Source organism: Antechinus flavipes, chromosome 2 (genome assembly GCF_016432865.1).
Source record: "Antechinus flavipes isolate AdamAnt ecotype Samford, QLD, Australia chromosome 2, AdamAnt_v2, whole genome shotgun sequence".
NCBI lineage: Eukaryota > Metazoa > Chordata > Mammalia > Dasyuromorphia > Dasyuridae > Antechinus > Antechinus flavipes.
This window is the reverse complement of record NC_067399.1, coordinates 298,474,351-298,492,877: the sequence shown is the minus strand read 5'-3', so window position 1 is coordinate 298,492,877 and position 18,527 is coordinate 298,474,351. Positions and strand designations below refer to the sequence as shown.

The window sequence follows — 18,527 nt, the reverse complement described above, 5'->3', positions numbered from 1 at the left end:
TTGGGAAGTAACTTAGGGATGACCTTGTTTTTTATGTAGCTTTTTCACCACCCTATAGGAATAGCCTCTACCAGAGAATTTTTCACTTTTGGCTTATATTGTGGACCTCTTTGGGTATCTGGTTGAAGCCTGTATGTATCCCTTCTCAACATAATGCTTCTAAATGCATCAAGTGAAATACAAAAGGTTGTGGAAGAAAATAACTATTTTGAAATATAGAAACCAAAACATTTTTTAAAAAATTCATTGTCCCCTGCTGTTAAGAAACCATCTTCGAATCCATGCTTTGTAGATCTCATCCTCTCGTTTTCACTTTGAACATGTGGAATGATAGGGAGCTCACTTAAAAAAAAATAATATTATATTTTCCCTCAGTTACTTGTAAATAATTTTAAAAACATTTTATTTTTAAAACTTTGAGTTTCAGGTTTTCTCCCTTTCTCTTCCATCCCCCCATTGATAAGACACCAGTGCAAACATTTCCATAAAAGTCATATTGTGTAAAAACAAAAACAAAACAAAACAAAAAACATAATTTCACCCTTCTCTCCCCCCCACCGAAAAAAATCCTCAATAAAAGTAAATTCTAAAAAATGCTCCAACCTGTATTTGGATATAATTGGTTTTTTCTTTGAGATAGTATTTTAGATAGTATTTTCCATCATAAGTCATTCAGAGTTGTCTTGACTCATTATATTGTTGAGAATGCCAAGTTATTCATGGCTGATCATCTTACAATATTGCTATTACTTTATACACAGTACATTTCACATTACATCAGGTCATGGAAGTATTTCCACGTTTTTCTGAGAGCATCCTGCTCATCATTTCTTATAGAAAAATAGTATTCCATCACAATCATATAACCACAATTTACTCAGCCATTCGCCAATTGATAGGCATCCCCTCAATTTCCAATTCTTTGCCCTCAGAGAAGAGATGCTATAAATATTTTTATACATGGAAGTTGTTTTCCTTTTTTTTTTTTTTTTTAATCTTTTTTGGGAAACATGCCTAGTAGTGATATTGTTAGATCAAAGAGTATCCATGGCCTTATGGATACTTTTGGCATAGTTCCAAATTGTTCTACAGAATCTTTGGATTAGTTCATATACTACCAATAATGAATTAATGTCTCATTTTCCCCACATTTTCTTCAACATCTGCCATTTTCCTTTTCTGTTCTATTAGCCATATAGGTATGAGGCATACGTCAGAATTGTTTTTATTTAATTTGCATTCTCCAATTAGAATATTTTTTTCACATGGACATATATATATTATATATATATATATAGAGAGAGAGAGAGAGAGAGAGAGAGAGAGAGTGTGTGTGTGTGTGTGTGTGTGTGTGTGTGTGTTAGTTCATCTGAAAACTGTTCATATCGTTTGGTCATTTATCAATTGGGGAATGGCTTTTTTTTTTTTTTTTTTTTAATAAATTTTACTCAGTTTCCTATATGTTTGAAAAATAAGGCATTTTTCAGAAAAACTTGCTTCCAAATTCTTTTCCATTTTTTCATTCCATTCCACTATTACTAACTGTATTTCCTCCTCCATTTATTCTATTCTCTCTATTCTTTCACCTTTTGCCTCCTTAAATGTGTTTTATTTCTGGCTACCCCTTTCTCCCCTTCACAATGTACTCTCCCTTCTATCAGTTCCCTTTTCTTAGATCCCCATCTCCTCCTACTTTCTTGCAAGGTAAGATATTTCTATGCCTAATTGAGTATGCATGTTGTTCCTTCTTTGGTCTATTTCTGATTAGCTAAGATTCATTCATTCCCTCTTCCATCCCTCTCTCCCCCTCAATTATAAAAGTTTTTTTTTTTTTTTTTTCTTTTATGGCAGGTAATTTATACCATCTCTCCTTTTTTTTCTTTTTTCCAGTACATTCCTCTCTCATGCCTAAATTTTATTATCTTTTTTTTTTTTAGATATTATCCCTTCATATTCAGCTCATGCCTGTGCTTTCAGTTTATGTATATTCCTTCTAACTCTCCTAGAATTGAGAAAGTTCTTATGAGTTACAAGTATTCTCCTCCCATGTAGGAATGTAAACAGATTAATCTTATTAATTTCCCTCTGATTTCTCTTTCTTGATTACCTTTTTATGTTTATCTTTAGTTCTGTATTTGAAAGTCAGAGTTTATATTCAGCTCTGATCTTTTCATCAGGAATGCTCAAAAGTCCTCTATTTCATTGAATGTCCATTTTTCCCCCCTGAATTATACCCAGTTTTGCTGAGGAGGTGATTCTTGGTTATATAATCCTAGCTTCATTATCCTTTAGAATATCATATTCCAAATCCTCTATTTTTTTTTTAAAATGTAGAAGCTGCTAAATCTTGTGTTATCTTGATTTGCTCTACTACTTGAATAGTTTTTTTTTTTTTTTTCCCCTGGATACTTGCGATATTTTCTCTTTTATTTGGGAGTTTAGAGACTTTTTCTGAGTTTTTATCTCAGGGTCTCTTTCAGGAGGTGATTAGTGGATTCTTTTCATTATTATTTTACCTTCTGGTTCTAGAATATTGAGACAGTTTTCCTTGATAATTTCTTGAAAGATGATGTCTAAGCTCTTTTTTTGATATTGGCTTTCAAGTAGACTAACAATTTTTAAATGATCTCTCCTAAATCTATTTTCTAGGTCAGTTGTTTTTCCAATGAATATTTCACATTGTTTTCTATTTTTTTCATTCTTTTTGTTGTTTTATGGTTTCTTGATTTCTCATAAAGTCTTTAGCTTCCATTTACTTAATTCTAATTTTTAAGGAATTATTTTCCCTTCCATAAAGAGAGCTAATTCAGTTTCAGTTGATCAAAGATGGGTAGAAGCAGCTACACCCAAAGAAAGAACACTGGGAAATGAATATAAACTGCTTGCATTTTTGTTTTTCTTCCTGGGTTATTTATACCTTCTGAATTCAATTCTCCCTGTGCAAAAAGAAAACTGTTTGGTTCTGCACACATATATTGTATCTAGGATATACTATAACCTATTCAACATGTAAAGGACTGCTTGCCATCTGGGGGAAAGGGGGTGGAGGGAGGGAGGGGAAAAATCGGAACAGAAGTAAATGCAAGGGATAATGCTGTAAAAAGTTACCCTGGCATGAGTTCTATCAATAAAAAGTTATTTAAAAAAAAAAAAGGAATTATTTTCCTTTTTGTATCTCCTTTCCCATTTGGCCAGTTTTGCTTTTTTAAGGCATTCTTTTCCTTTTGTATCCCTCTCACTCCTCTTCCCAATTTTTTAAATCTATCTCTTTTTCTTCTTACTTGATTTTCTTTTTTTTTTTTTTAATTTAAATTTTTTAAAATTTAATAATAACTTTGTATTGACAGAATCCATGCCAGGGTAATTTTTTAATAACATTATCCCTTGCACTCGCTTATGTTTCGTTTTTTCCCCTCCCTCCCTCCCCACCCCCCCCCCAAGATGGCAAGCAGTCCTATATATGTTAAATATGTTGCAGTATATCCTAGATACAATACATATTTGCAGAACCGAACATTTCTCCTGTTGCAAAGGGAGAATTGGATTCAGAAGGTAAAAATAACTCGGGAAGAAAATCAAAAATGCAAATAGTTTACATTCATTTCCCAGTGTTCCTTCTTTGGGTGTAGCTGTTTCTGTCCATCATTTATCCATTGAAACTCAGTTAGGTTTCTTTTTCATAGAAATCCACTTCCATCAGAATACATCCTCATACAATATCGTTGTCGAAGTGTATAATGATCTCCTGGTTCTGTTCATCTCACTTAGCATCAGTCCATGTAGGTCTCTCCAAGCCTCTCTGTATTCATCCTGCTGGTCATTCCTTACAGAGCAATAATATTCCATAACATTCATATACCACAATTTACCCAGCCATTCTCCAATTGATGGGCATCCATTCATTTTCCAGTTTCTAGCCACTACAAACAGGGCTGCTACAAACATTTTGGCACATACAGGTCCCTTTCCCTTTTTTAGTATCTCTTTGGGGTATAAGCCCAATAGAAACATTGCTGGATCAAAGGGTATGCACATTTTGATAACTTTTTGGGCATAATTCCAGATTGCTCTCCAGAATGGCTGGATTCGTTCACAACTCCACCAACAATGCATCAGTGTCCCCGTTTTCCCGCATCCCCTCCAACATTCATCATTATTTTTTCCTGTCATCTTAGCCAATCTGACAGGTGTGTAGTGATATCTCAGAGTTGTCTTAATTTGCATTTCTCTGATCAATAGTGATTTGGAACACTCTTTCATGTGAGTGGTAATAGTTTCAATTTCTTCATCTGAAAATTGTCTGTTCATATCCTTTGACCATTTGTCAATTGGAGAATGGCTTGATTTTTTATAAATTTGAGTCAGTTCTCTATATATTTTGGAAATGAGGCCTTTATCAGAACCTTTAATTGTAAAGATGTTTTCCCAGTTTGTTGCTTCCCTACTAATCTTGTTTGCATTCGTTCTGTTTGTACAAAGGCTTTTTAATTTGATATAATCAAAATTTTCTATTTTGTGATCAGTAATGGTCTCTAGTTCATCTTTGGTCACAAATTTCTTTCTCCTCCACAAGTCTGAAAGATAAACTATCCTATGTTCCTCTAATTTATTTATAATCTCGTTCTTTATTCCTAGGTCATGGACCCATTTTGATCTTATCTTGGTATATGGTGTTAAGTGTGGGTCCTTGCCTAATTTCTGCCATACTAATTTCCAGTTATCCCAGCAGTTTTTATCAAATAATGAAATCTTATCCCAAAAGTTAGGATCTTTGGGTTTGTCAAACACTAGATTGCTATAGTTGACTATTCTGTCTTGTGAACCTAACCTTTTCCACTGATCAACTAATCTATTTCTTATCCAATACCAAATGGTTTTGGTGACTGCTGCTTTATAATATAATTTTAGATCAGGTACAGCTAGATCACCTTCATTTGATTTTTTTTTTTCATGAATTCCCTTGAGATTCTCGACTTTTTATTGTTGCATATGAATTTTGTTGTTATTTTTTCTAAATCATTAAAATATTTTCTTGGAAGTCTGATTGGTATAGCACTAAATAAATAGATTAGTTTAGGGAGTATTGTCATCTTTATTATATTCGTTTGGCCTATCCAAGAGCACTTAATATTTTTCCAATTATTTAAGTCTGACTTTATTTGTGTGGAAACTTTTTTGTAATTTTGCTCATATAATTCCTGACTTTCCTTTGGTAGGTAGATTCCCAAATATTTTATGCTGTCAGCAGTTATTTTGAATGGAATTTCTCTTTGTATCTCTTGCTATTGGATTTTGTTGGTGGTGTATAAAAATGCTGAGGATTTATGGGGATTTATTTTGTATCCTGGTACTTTGCTAAAATTAGGAATTATTTCTAATAGCTTTTTAGTAGAATCTCTGGGGTTCTCTAGGTATACCATCATATCATCTGCAAAGAGTGATAGTTTGGTTTCCTCATTGCCTACTCCAATTCCTTTAATCTCTTTCTCAACTCTTATTGCAGAGGCTAGTGTTTCTAATACAATATTGAATAATAATGGTGATAGTGGGCAACCTTGCTTCACTCCAGATCTTACCGGGAAAGGTTCCAGTTTTTCCCCATTGCATATGATGCTTACTGAAGGTTTTAAATATATGCTCCTAACTATTTTAAGGAAAAGTCCTTTTATTCCTATGCTCTCAAGTGTTTTTATTAGGAATGGCTGTTGGATTTTATCAAATGCTTTTTCTGCATCTATTGAGATGATCATATGGTTTTTGTTTGGTTGGTTGTTGATATAGTCAATTATGTTAATAGTTTTCCTAATATTGAACCAGCCCTGCATTCCTGGTATAAATCCTACTTGGTCATAGTGTATTATCCTGGGGATGATTTTCTGTAATCTTTTTGCTAATATTTTATTTAAGATTTTAGCATCAATATTCATTAGGGAGATTGGTCTATAATTTTCTTTCTCTGTTTTCAGCCTACCTGGTTTAGGTATCAGTACCATATCTGTGTCATAAAAGGTGTTTGGTAGGACTCCTTCAATCCCTACTTTTTCAAATAGTTTATTTAGCATTGGAGTTAATTGATCTTTAAATGTTTGATAGAATTCAGATGTAAATCCATCTGGTCCTGGGGATTTTTTCTTAGGGAGTTGATTGATAGTTTGTTCTATTTCTTTTTCTGAGATAGGAGTGTTTAGGATATTTACTTCTTCCTCTGTTAGTTTAGGCAAGCTATATTTTTGGAGATATTCTTCTATTTCATTTAAGTTGTCGAATTTATTGGCGTAAAGTTGGGCAAAGTAACTCCTAATTATTGCTCTAATTTCCTCTTCGTTAGTAGTGAGTTCTCCCTTTTCATTTTTAAGACTAACAATTTGATTTTCCTCTTTCCTTTTTTTAATCAGATTTACTAAAGGTTTGTCTATTTTGTTGGTTTTTTCATAGAACCAACTCTTAGTTTTATTAATTAATTCAATAGTTTTTTTACTTTCAATTTTATTGATATCTCCTTTTATTTTTTGAATTTCAAGTTTAGTGTTTGACTGGGGGTTTTTAATTTGTTCCTTTTCTAGCATTTTTAGTTGCAAGCCCAATTCATTGACCTTCTCTTTCTCTATTTTATACAAATAGGCCTCTAGAGATATGAGATTTCCCCTTATTACCGCTTTGGCTGCATCCCATACATCTTTGGCTGCATCCCATACATCTTACTTGATTTTCAAAATCTCTTTTCCTGTCTTCCATGCCTGAGCTCAATTCTTATTTTTCTTGGAGGCTTTGGATATAGGAGCTTTGACCTTGTCATCTTCTGAGTTTGTTTTCATCTTCTTTGTTACTATAGTAATCTTCTATGGTCAGAATCTTTTTCTGTTGTCTGCTCATTTTCCTGGCCTGTTAGTTGACTTTTAACTCTGTTAAAGTAGGTTGCTATTTCTAGGACAAAAGGGTGCACTGTCTCAAGCCTTCAGAGGTTTTATGTAGATGTTTTCAGAGACCTTTCGAGAGACCTGTATTTTTTCAGTTCTTCCAAGGAGATATGATTCAAGGAGAAAAATATTTTTTACTCTCCTGACCTATGCATCATGGAATCATTAGGTCATGGGCTGAGACCTGGACAGGAATTCAGAGATCTGCTTCAGCATCCTCCTTTTGTGTTTGAGGAGACAAGTTGTAGAGCTTAAGAGGTTTAATATTCTGGCTTTCTTCATACGATGTGATTTCTGGAAATCTTGGCCAATTTGGTTACCTTCCTCTTGCTTACCTTGAGTATTTCTTCTCAAATATGATCACTACTGAATACAACTTGCCTTCCTCCCTCTCACCCACGCCAATTACTGCCTACTTGCAATTGATGAGCAGATAAGCCCAGATACCCTTGGAATAGCAGCATTCTCACAAATCACCAATTCGATTTTAGTTGCTTTTCCCTCCCTTAATAACAAGGTAGACAGGAAAAAAAAAAAAAAATATATATATATATATATATATATATATATAATATATATATATAATGTGTATGTGTGTGTATATATATATATATATATATATATATATATATATATATATTATATATATATATATATATATATATATATAATGAAATTTTCATGTAATCCCAACCTAGAGGTGGCTATTATTAGACATGAATAGGGAGTGTGTGTGTGTGTGTGTATGTGTCTATAATATATATACAAATGTATACACACATGCACACACATACAGATGTCAAATTATTCTATACAGACTAATACTAACCTTTTTTCTCTGAATTATAGATAGCATCTTTCTTCATATATGTTAATTTGAGTATTTATAATAGTCACATTTTAAATATTACTATTTTAGTTCTATCTTCAGCCACCACCAGTCCATATGGAGATGGGCCTGGAAACTGCCAGAGTTACCAAAAGCCCATAAGAGAAATTTCTTGCCTTCAAATGGTTCAGCATCAAAAACTGATGAGATTTTATCAGGGAAAATTACATGAAAGATGATGGATTGCCATCTACTTTTGCTGCTGAATTTTAAGGACCATGGAATTTTTGCTACTTGCTGATGAAACCTTCTATGTATTTTGTCTCCCTATTATAATCTGAATTCCTTGTGAGCAAGAACAGGCTTATTTTTTTTTATTCTATTTCCTTCAGAACAATATCACCTAATATTTCATAAATGCTTTTTCACTAGTTCATAATTTCTTCATAATGAAGAGTTATTTTTTCTTTATATATTATGTAATATATTAATTTTACATCTGTGTGTGTGTGTATATATATCTTTATATACACATATTTGTGCATATATGTACATACATATATATATATTAAATTATTTGAGAAGAGGTTAAATTATATTGTTATAAAAGTAATCAGGTACATTTCTGGGTACTAGATGATACACCCTGGTACACTCGATGGTCCACCCTGGACTTGGAGTCAGAAAAATCTGAGTTCTGATTTAATCTTAGGTATTTACTAGTTCCCTGATCCTGAGAAAATCACTTCATCTATTTGCCTTAGTTTCCTCACCAATAAATTAGGGATAATAAAAGCACCCAAGGTTATTGGGGAGACCAAATGAGGTTATATTTGTAAAGCACTTAGCACAGTGACTGACACATATAAAGCTCTAGATAAATGATAGCTGTTGCTATTATTATTTTTACCCTTGTTGCTGTTGTTTATATTCATAAAAGCAGAGAATCCATTATTGGGGGGGAACATCTACCTAATTCCCCTCCCTCCCCCAATTTGTTCTTCTTAAGAGGCAGTATGGAGTAGGGGCTATAGCTCTGTACTTGGAGACAAGAGCTATGTTCTGATCTCACTTCAGACTCTTACAGCAGTGTAGCCTGTTATAGGTCCTAACACTTTCTCATTTCACTTCTCAATGACAGGGTTGTCCTCAATGTCCATTGTATAACGATACTTGAAATAAAAGAGAGTCTGATATACCAGTTAAAAGCATTAATTGTCTGGGAAAGGGCTTGTAGGAAAGAGAAGATTCTACAAGGGATCGTGGAGAGAGTTCTCAACTGCTCAAAGGAGTGGAAAAGGGGTGAGATATTAGAGCATTTAGAGACTTTGGGGAATGTGGAGGTTAAAAGAAAAGATTTCTGTAGATATAATAACCCAGGCAGATACCCCTGGGCTCTCAAATCTGCAGCATTTACTTAAAGTTGTCTTTGAGCTGCTCAGGGCTGGTTCTGTGCCTCCTGGCAGCTACAGGCATCTCCAAATTCAATTCATTCCCAAAGAAGCTCCTGGTATGTCAGGCATCTCTGAATCTCAGAAATCCTTCTAATTAGCTGGTTGTTGTGTAACCTCATTGTCCTGCTGCCCTGTGAAAAGGGGAATTTTTAACCTATGTATGGTCATTAAAGAGCCCATGTTAACACTACTAAGGTATTTTCCAATTCTGAATCTATGATTGGCTGTATGATTTTACTTCCCCCTTCTATCTGCTAGGCTAGTATTTTGTTTTTTATATTTTTAAAAATTTTATATTTTATTTTTCCAAACACATGCAAAGATAGTTTTCAACATTCACCTTTGCATAACCTTGTTTTCCAAATTTTTCTCCCTCTTTTCTCCTCCATGTCCAAGACAACAAGTAGTCTGATATAAACATAGGCAGTTCTTGCAAACATTTCCATATCCATCATGTTGTACAAAAAACCCAATCAGATCCAAAGGGGGAAAAAACATAAGAAACAAGCAAACAATAATAAGGTGAAAATATTATGCTTTGATTCACATGCGCACTCCATAGTTTGTTCTCTGGATGTAGGTGGCACTTTCCATCAGTAGTCTTAGAATTTAGAGCAGTATTTTAAAAGAATTTGGGATATACCTCGAGTAAGACATATTCATCATGCTGTGCAAAAAAAAAAAAAATCAGATCAAAAGGGGAAAAAAACATAAGAAAGGAAAAACGAACAATAACAAAAAAAGTGAAAATATCATGTGCTTTGATTCACATTTGGTCTCCATAGTTTGCTTTCTGGATGTAAGTGGCACTTTCCATCATGTATCTATTAGAATTTAGGCCAGTATTTTAAAACAGTTTGAGATATACCTCAAGTGAGATAATAATTGTTAAACTCTTAGCACAGTGTCTATATATAAGCACTATGAAAATGTTAGTTGTTGTTAATAATAATAATAATACATGAACAACAAGGTTCCTGTTTGGGCATACTTTCCTTTGAACGTTTTGTGTGTTTGTGAGAAAAACAAGATCCTCATCCCTCTTCTTCAGCCTAATATAATAGTCTTTCACCTGCCCACAGTAATAGAATTGCCTTCAGTCATCTGCTCTGTGCACTACCCTGCATTAATCAGAACCTGTCTATTACCTTTTTCTTATAACCTTCCCAAAATACTCCTTGCCATGATCATCAGAAACCCAGATAGTAAGAGCAGATTAGAATTGTTTCCATTAAGCTAAAACTGAGAAAAATGAAAAGGAAACTAGAAGCTCCTAAAATATGGGAATGGGCGTGAAGACAGGGATTCATTGTATATAAGTGTAAAGGAACTTATTAGGAACTTACCTCAATTTAGTATTGCAACCAGGATCAGGAAGATACTATTGTGGTCACTCATTTATCCAATACACATTTGCTTAGTGCCTCTTGGCAAAAAATTGGGTGTAAAAGGAGTTTGCTTTGCAGAAAAGCTTTCAGTCTTATGATTAGAAAGCAATAAAGAGCAGCTATCAATTAATATTGATTGTAATAGTCTGTGGTTGAGTTAAGACTTTATAGGAAGATTGCCTTAGATGGAGAAATATCTTGATCCTATCATTTCAATTCAGGAAGATAATGGATAATATTTTATAAATTTTTTAAACTTTGACCTGGAAGAAGAAACTTCAACTTTCCTCTAGTATTTCAATGTTTTCTTTATATTTGAGATCTTTCATTTTATATGTGGGTGTGTATGTATGTGTGTGTACACACACATCTTTAAGGACCCCTTTTTGTTTTTCTAGTGCTTACCTCAGTGTTTTGACACATACAGATGCTTGATATTTTTATATATGACAGAGTTAAAGGAAGCTTTTAATAGAAGCCTTTCATTTTCAAAATTTAGATATATTAGACCCAGAGAATTGCATAATCAGAAAGTGTTATGCCATTGTCTCCTTGAATTGTCCTACCTAAGTTATTCAGAAGTTGCAATCCCCAGTTTGCAATATCACCCTTCCCTCTTAATCATCAGGATGTTTGATAAGGAGAAAGATGTCTATCTTAAACATAATGATCCCAGACCTTCCCTACTTATCAAAATGTCCAGTGCCTCCCCCCATTCAGTCATTGTCCTTCTTGATCCCAATCTATGGGAGTGTCACTCTGTCAGTACAGATTGATAATCTGTTCCCGTTCTCAGTGCTCTGACTCTGCCCCTGCCACAGTCTACCCTCTGGTAGCTGGTATCTCTCAAGGCTCTAAAGAGCCTGTCTAAGGAGTCTTTCTGTTACCTCTCTTTTGTCAATTTCATTCACTTTTTTTAGTTCACTACTTCTATGGCATTGATTCTTTGTAGATGACTGAAATCTGGGCAGCTATCATATTTCTCCTGAGCTCTAGTACCATTTTTCTAACTGCAATGGGCTGGAAGAGTCTCTTGGAATCTTCTGCTAATGTCTCAAAACTGCATATGCCCCAAATGTCATGCCCTCCCCCCCCCCAAATCTGACTACTCAACTTCCCCATTTCCTTTTATGATTTAGTCCTCCAGAGTCTTCTTATCCCACAAATATATTTTGTACATTGTATATCTTCTCTGCATTCATACTTACACCACCTCCAATCAGGTCTTATGGCCTCTTACTCAGACTATGGTGATAGCTTCTTTATTGATCTTCATGTCTCCAGAAATTCATTCTTTATAGCATTGTTATATTACTGAATTTGTCTTCCTAATGTTGCCATAGCCACCCTTTTCTTTAGAACTTTAAACATCTCTTTGTTGCCCCCAGAATAAAATATAAAGTCCTAATGTTGACATCTACGGCCAATTGGGTTGAGCCTCCTTTTTCTTTTTTATTTCATTTAGCATTTCTTTTTATGCACACTTTATATCAGCCAGACCATTCTGACTAGGTTCATCCCAGATTCAGTCTTCTGCTTGTGTACATCTATAGTCTTAGCTTTCTAGATAGAACATATCTTCACCTATTGAATTTGGCTCATATCACTCATCTCTTCCTTCTCGAAGCTTTTCCTGAGCTAATCCAGCTCAAAGTGGTGTCCCATATTCTATCATAATATTGTCAATTTTCCTTTGATGTCCATACCACAGTTTATAACATATCATTATTATTTGAATGTCTGTGGTCCCTTCATTGAAGTAAGGAGCTGTGGTTTTTTTCATCATTAGGACCTAGTATGTTGGCTTGTAGATAGTAGATACTTAATAGTAGTGAATGTATTGTTAATATCCAGTTAAGTGATGTTTGTTCATTGATTATTGGCATGCCTTTTAAAACTATTATTTTATTTTTAATTTATAGAATAAAACAGACATTTCTATAGCATTGTGTGATAAAGAAAAGATGATAGTGCATGAGACTGCAACTCTGCCAAATGCAACTTATTATTTCTTTTAAATATACAATAAAATTACGGTATAAATCTTTTTTTCTTTTTTTTCCCTCCTCTTTGCCCTAGGGATGGCTAGCATTAAACACAAATGTGTTTTTGTGTGTGTGTATATAAAATTATATCCATACTTCTATTTTTCAGTTCTTTCTCTGGATGCAGATAATGTCTTTCTTCCTATGTTCTTTGTAGTTAATTTGGGTATTTGAAATAGTCAAAATAACTTATTTGCTCAATCGTGCTTAAAACAAAATTGCTGTTACTGTGCAGTCTAAAGTGTAGACAATATTCTCTTGGATCTGCTCATTTCACTCTTCATTCTTTCATGCAAGTCTTTCCGTGTTTTTCTAAGATTGTTGAGCTCATGATTTCTCAGCACAATATATATACATATATATGTTCCATCACAATCATTTACCACAACTTGTTGTTCACAAAGGCATAACCTTTTTTTTGATAAAAACTCATCATCTTTTACCTAATTTATTGCATTAGCCTTCTATAATTGTTTTTCCTATTTCAAATCTCACTTCCAGACAATATATCCATCCCCACAGTTGCCAAAATGTTCTACAATTTAGGTTTGTCCATTTTACTCTCCTACTCAGAAAACTCTTGTGGTTCCCTATTGATTTTAGAATCAATTTTTTTTTAACTTTTAATATTTATTTTTTGTTTGTATTTTGTAATATGTGTAAATAGTACTTCAAATTAATATATATGGTCGATTTATACACATACACACACACACACACAAGCACACATAATTAGTATCTAAAGCCTTGCATATAGTTTATAATACAAATAATTAGTACCTAATAACTTGCATGTAGTTTATAAATAAGTACATATGTGCATTAGTAGTATGCACACAAATTTTTTTTACACAAATTTACACCATACTGATGGAGTATGCAATCACATAAATTTGGAAACCACTGAATAGAGCCTCTTAGAAGATAGGAACCTATAATGTGAAGAAGTAGGACAAATTTAAGTTGGTTGAAATACCTGAAGGTGGTTATCTTGGAAATGAGAAAACTTGGAGAAGTAGAAGATAATAGGAAAGGTATGTGTTAGCTCTCTTCAGCTATTACCAAATAATGCTTTTTATTTTTAAGATTTCTTTTTGGTTCTCTAGGGCACACTGGGTAAAATGGGTGAAAACTGGAATAGAAGATAGAGGTTTTTATAATGATAGACTTTCTTACAATTAGAGTATTTCCTTGGAAATAGATGATTCACCCCTGCAATGTTTTATTTTAGACCCATTTTCTGTTCAGCACATGATAGACCAGATGATATCTGAGGTGTGCTCCAATTTGGTAGTGTGTTAATTCTGTGAATATTTCCTTTTAAATTGGCTCCAAAAACTTTCATGAATTAATTTTTTTTATTAATGCCAGTTAGATGGACTTTATACAATACCTTGTCTTTCTCCCCATATTAATGTTCCTTAACACTCTATTGATATAGACACAATTAATAATTTCACTCAAGATAATGACCACGATGAGACATCATATCAAAATTTATGGGATGCAGCCAAAGCAGTAATAAGGGAAATTTTATATCCTTAGAGGCTTATTTGAATAAAATAGAAAAAGAGAAGATCAATGAATTGGGCCTGCAACTTAAAAAGTTAGAAAAAGACCAAATTAAAAACCTCAATCAATTACTAAACTTGAAATTCTAAAATTAAAAGGAGAAATTAATAATATAGAAAGTAAAAAAAAAACTATTGAACTAATAAATAAAAGTAAGAGTTGGTTTTATGAAAAAACCAATAAAATTGATAAACCTTTGGTAAATCTGATTAGAAAAAGGAGAGAGGGAAATCAAATTAGCAGTCTTAAAACTGAAAAAGGAGAACTTTCCACTGATGAAGAGGAAATTAAAGAAATAATAAGGGGTTATTTTGCCCAACTTCATGCCAATAACTTTGATAACCTAAGCGAAATGGACGTCTACTTCCAAAAATATAGGCTTCTCACATTATCAGAGGAGGAAGTAAATTGCTTAAATAGTCCCATTTCAGAAAAAGAAATAGAACAAGCTATTAATCAACTCCCTAAAAAAAAATCCCCGGGACCAGATGGATTTACATGTGAATTCTATCAAACATTCAAAGAACAATTAGCCCCAATGCTTTATAAACTATTTGAAAAAATAGGGAATGAAGGAGTCCTACCAAATTCCTTTTATGACACAGACATGGTACTGATACCTAAACCAGATAGGTTGAAAACAGAGAAAGAAAATTATAGCCCAATCTCCCTAATGAATATTGATGCTAAAATCTTAAATAAGATATTAGCAAAAAGACTACAGAAAATCATCCCCAGGATAATATACCACGATCAAGTAGGATTTATACCAGGAATGCAGGGCTGGTTCAATATTAGGAAAACTATCAGTATAATTGGCCATATTAAAACAAAAACCATATGATCATCTCAATAGATGCAGAAAAAGCATTTGATAAAATCCAACATCCATTCCTATTAAAAACTCTTGAGAGTAAAGGAATAAATGATCTTTTCCTTAAAATAATCAGTAGCATCTATTTAAAACCAGCAGTAACCATCATATGTAATGGGGAAAAACTGCAACCATTCCCAATAAGATCAGGAGTGAAACAAGGTTGCCCACTATCACCGTTACTATTTAATATTGTATTAGAAATGCTAGCTTTGGCAATAAGAATTGAGAAAGAGATTAAAGGAATAAGAATAGGCAATGAGGACACCAAAAATGATATGATGGTATACTTAGAGAACCCCAGAGACTCTACTAAAAAGTTATTAGAAACAATCCACACCTTCAGCAAAGTTGCAGGATACAGAATAAACCCTCATATATCATCAGCATTCTTATATATCACTAACAAAACCCAACAGTTAGAGTTACAAAAAGAAATTCCATTTAAAGTAACTACTGATTGTATAAAATATTTAGGAATCTATCTGCCAAGGGAAAATCAGAAACTTTGAGCAAAACTACAAAACACTTTCCACACAAATTAAGTCTGATCTAACCAACTGGAAAAATATTAAATGCTCTTGGATTGGGCGAGCAAATATAATAAAGATGACAATACTACCTAAATTAATCTATTTATTTAGTGCTATACCAATCAGACTCCCAAAAAACTACTTTGATGAACTAGAAAAAGTAACAACAAAGTTCATATGGAAAAACAAAAGGTCAAGAATTTCAAGGGAATTAATGAAAAAAAATCAAATGAAGGTGGCCTAGCTGTACCAGATCTAAAATTATATTATAAAGCAGCAGTTACTAAAACCATCTGGTATTGGCTAAGAAATAGACTAGTTGATCAATGGAATAGGTTAGGTTCAAAGGACAAAACAGCCAATAACTTTAATAATATAGTATTTGACAAACCCAAAGACCCCAGTTTCTGGGATAAGAATGTATTATTTGACAAAAATTGCTGGGAAAATTGGAAATTAGTATGGCAGAAACTAGGCATTGATCCACACTTAACACCGTACACCAAGATATGGTCAAAGTGGGTTCATGACCTAGGCATAAAGAATGAGATTATAAAGGAAGCGCATAGGATACTTTACCTCTCAGACCTGTGAAAGAGGGAGAAATTTATGACCAAAGAAGAACTAGAGATCACTATTGACCACAACATAGAAAATTTTGATTATATCAAATTGAAAAGTTTTTGTACAAACAAAACAAATGTAGACAAGATTAGAAGGGAAACAGTAAACTGGGAAAACATTTTTACAATCAAAGGTTCTGATAAAGGCCTCATTTCCAAAATATATAGAGAATTGACTCTAATTTATAAGAAATCAAACCATTCTCCAACTGATAAATGGTCAAAGGATATGAACAGACAATTCTCAGACAAAGAAATTGAAACTATTTGTAGACATATGAAAATATGCTCCAAATCATTATTAATCAGAGAAATGCAAATTATGACAACTCTGAGATACCACTACACACCTGTCAGATTGGCTAGAGTGACAGGGAAAGATAATGGGGAATGTTGGAGGGGATGTTGGAAAACGGGGACACTGATACATTGTTGGTGGAATTGTGAACCCATCCAGCCATTCTGGAGAATAATTTGGAACTATGCTCAAAAAGTTATCAAACTGTGCATACCCTTTGATCCAGCAGTGTTTCTACTGGGCTTATATCCCAAAGAGATACTAAAGAAAGGAAAGGGACATGTATGTGCCAAAATGTTTGTGGCAGCCCTGTTTATAGTGGCTAGAAGCTGGAAAATGAAAGGATGCCCATCAATTGGAGAATGGTTGAGTAAATTGTGGTATATGAACGTGATGGAATATTATTGTTCTGTAAGGAATGACCAGCAGGATGAATACAGAGAGAACTGGCGAGACTTACATGAACTGATGCTAAGTGAAATGAGCAGAACCAGGAGATCATTATATACCTCAACAACGATACTGTTTGAGGATGTATTCTGATGGAAGTGGATCTCTTCGATAAAGAGAGCTAATTCAGTTTCAATTGATCAAAGATGAACAGAAGCAGCTACACCCAAAGAAAGAACACTGGGAAATGAATATAAACTGCTTGCATTTTTGTTTTTCTTCCCGGGTTATTTATACCTTCTGAATTCAATTCTCCCTGTGCAACAAGAAAACTGTTAGATTCTGCACACATATATTGTATCTAGGATATTTTGTAACCTATCCAACATGTAAAGGACTGCTTGCCATCTGGGGGAGGGAGTGGAGGGAGGTAGGGGAAAAATCAGAACAGAAGTGAATGCAAGGGATAATGTTGTAAAAAATTACCCTGGCATGGGTTCTATCAATAAAAAGTTATTAAAAAAACACTCTATTGATGCAGGCTAATTTCTAAATAAGGCGATTTGAGATATAAAATCATCCTATTTAACCTTTAAAATTTAATGTTAAAATGAAAAGCAATTGTGAATGTGACTATAAAAAGACTGTCATGCTGCCTAAGCTTTTTTCCACTAGAGGGCAGACAATACATTGAAAAAAAAAATGGAGGTCCAAATCTTTTCAAACTACATTTCAATTGAATTGTGTGATGTTTTGAGTGAAAATGTATTTCATAAATAATTAAGGTCAGGCTTTTTTTTTTTTTTTTTGTCATCCTAGGCCAAGTTGGATATTGCATTTGGAACTCATCATACGTAAGTAATTTTATTTAGAAATGAGAAAAAATGGATTTCCTTTATCTTAAGAGTGATGTATTCAGAATCATTTTAAATTTGTGGAATATCTTAAAGAAATTGAAAAGTAGTATGGAAGGTCAGAAGTATGTTCATTTCCTTATTTTTTATTAAAATAGCTAGCTTTAAAAGTGATCCTTTCCATAGGCATTAGAAATATAAGGAATATTACTACCTAATTTAGTATTCTTAGCTTGTAAATGGGTAAACTGAGGTTCAGAGAAGTTAATTCACTTTTTCAAAGTCACATGGATGGTATATAGCAGAGTCTGAATTGGATTCCTGATCTTCTGACTTTGAAACCTCTGATTTCCCTGCTAGAATGTTTTATATGTAATATATATGCATACACATATATGAATACATACATATACATATATTATTTAGTATGTACATGTTTATATACACACATTCACTTCTATAATAAATGTATAGTAATAGTAAAAAGGTAATCCAAAAGCTTTAACAGCTTTTTTTTTTTTTTAAAGTTTTAAGCTTTAGTAGTTTAAATAATAAAGTATTATTGTATGCATGGTCCTATGTGGCCAGCTATTTATTGGATATTTTAATATTACTTAATTGGATAGTTAAAGGATAAATTGTCAAAGCTTAGAATCAAGCTTTTGGGATATACTGTGTAATTCTTTTAGCTTTATGCTTATTTTATATATGTTTTCAGAGTCAAGTACCAGTGAGCACCAATGTCTTTTT

At 33.2% G+C, this 18,527-nt stretch overlaps 1 protein-coding gene across 3 annotated transcripts in view; it reads left to right on the top strand.

Moving 5' to 3' along the window:
- TDP1 (tyrosyl-DNA phosphodiesterase 1) overlaps window positions 1-18,527 on the top strand; it is a 170,779-nt gene that overhangs the window by 23,814 nt on the left and 128,438 nt on the right. For all 3 annotated transcript variants that reach the window (XM_051977416.1, XM_051977415.1, XM_051977414.1), the window contains one exon: window positions 17,743-17,777. In XM_051977416.1, the coding sequence (XP_051833376.1) occupies window positions 17,743-17,777 (35 nt within the window). The remainder of the gene's footprint in view (window positions 1-17,742; window positions 17,778-18,527) is intronic.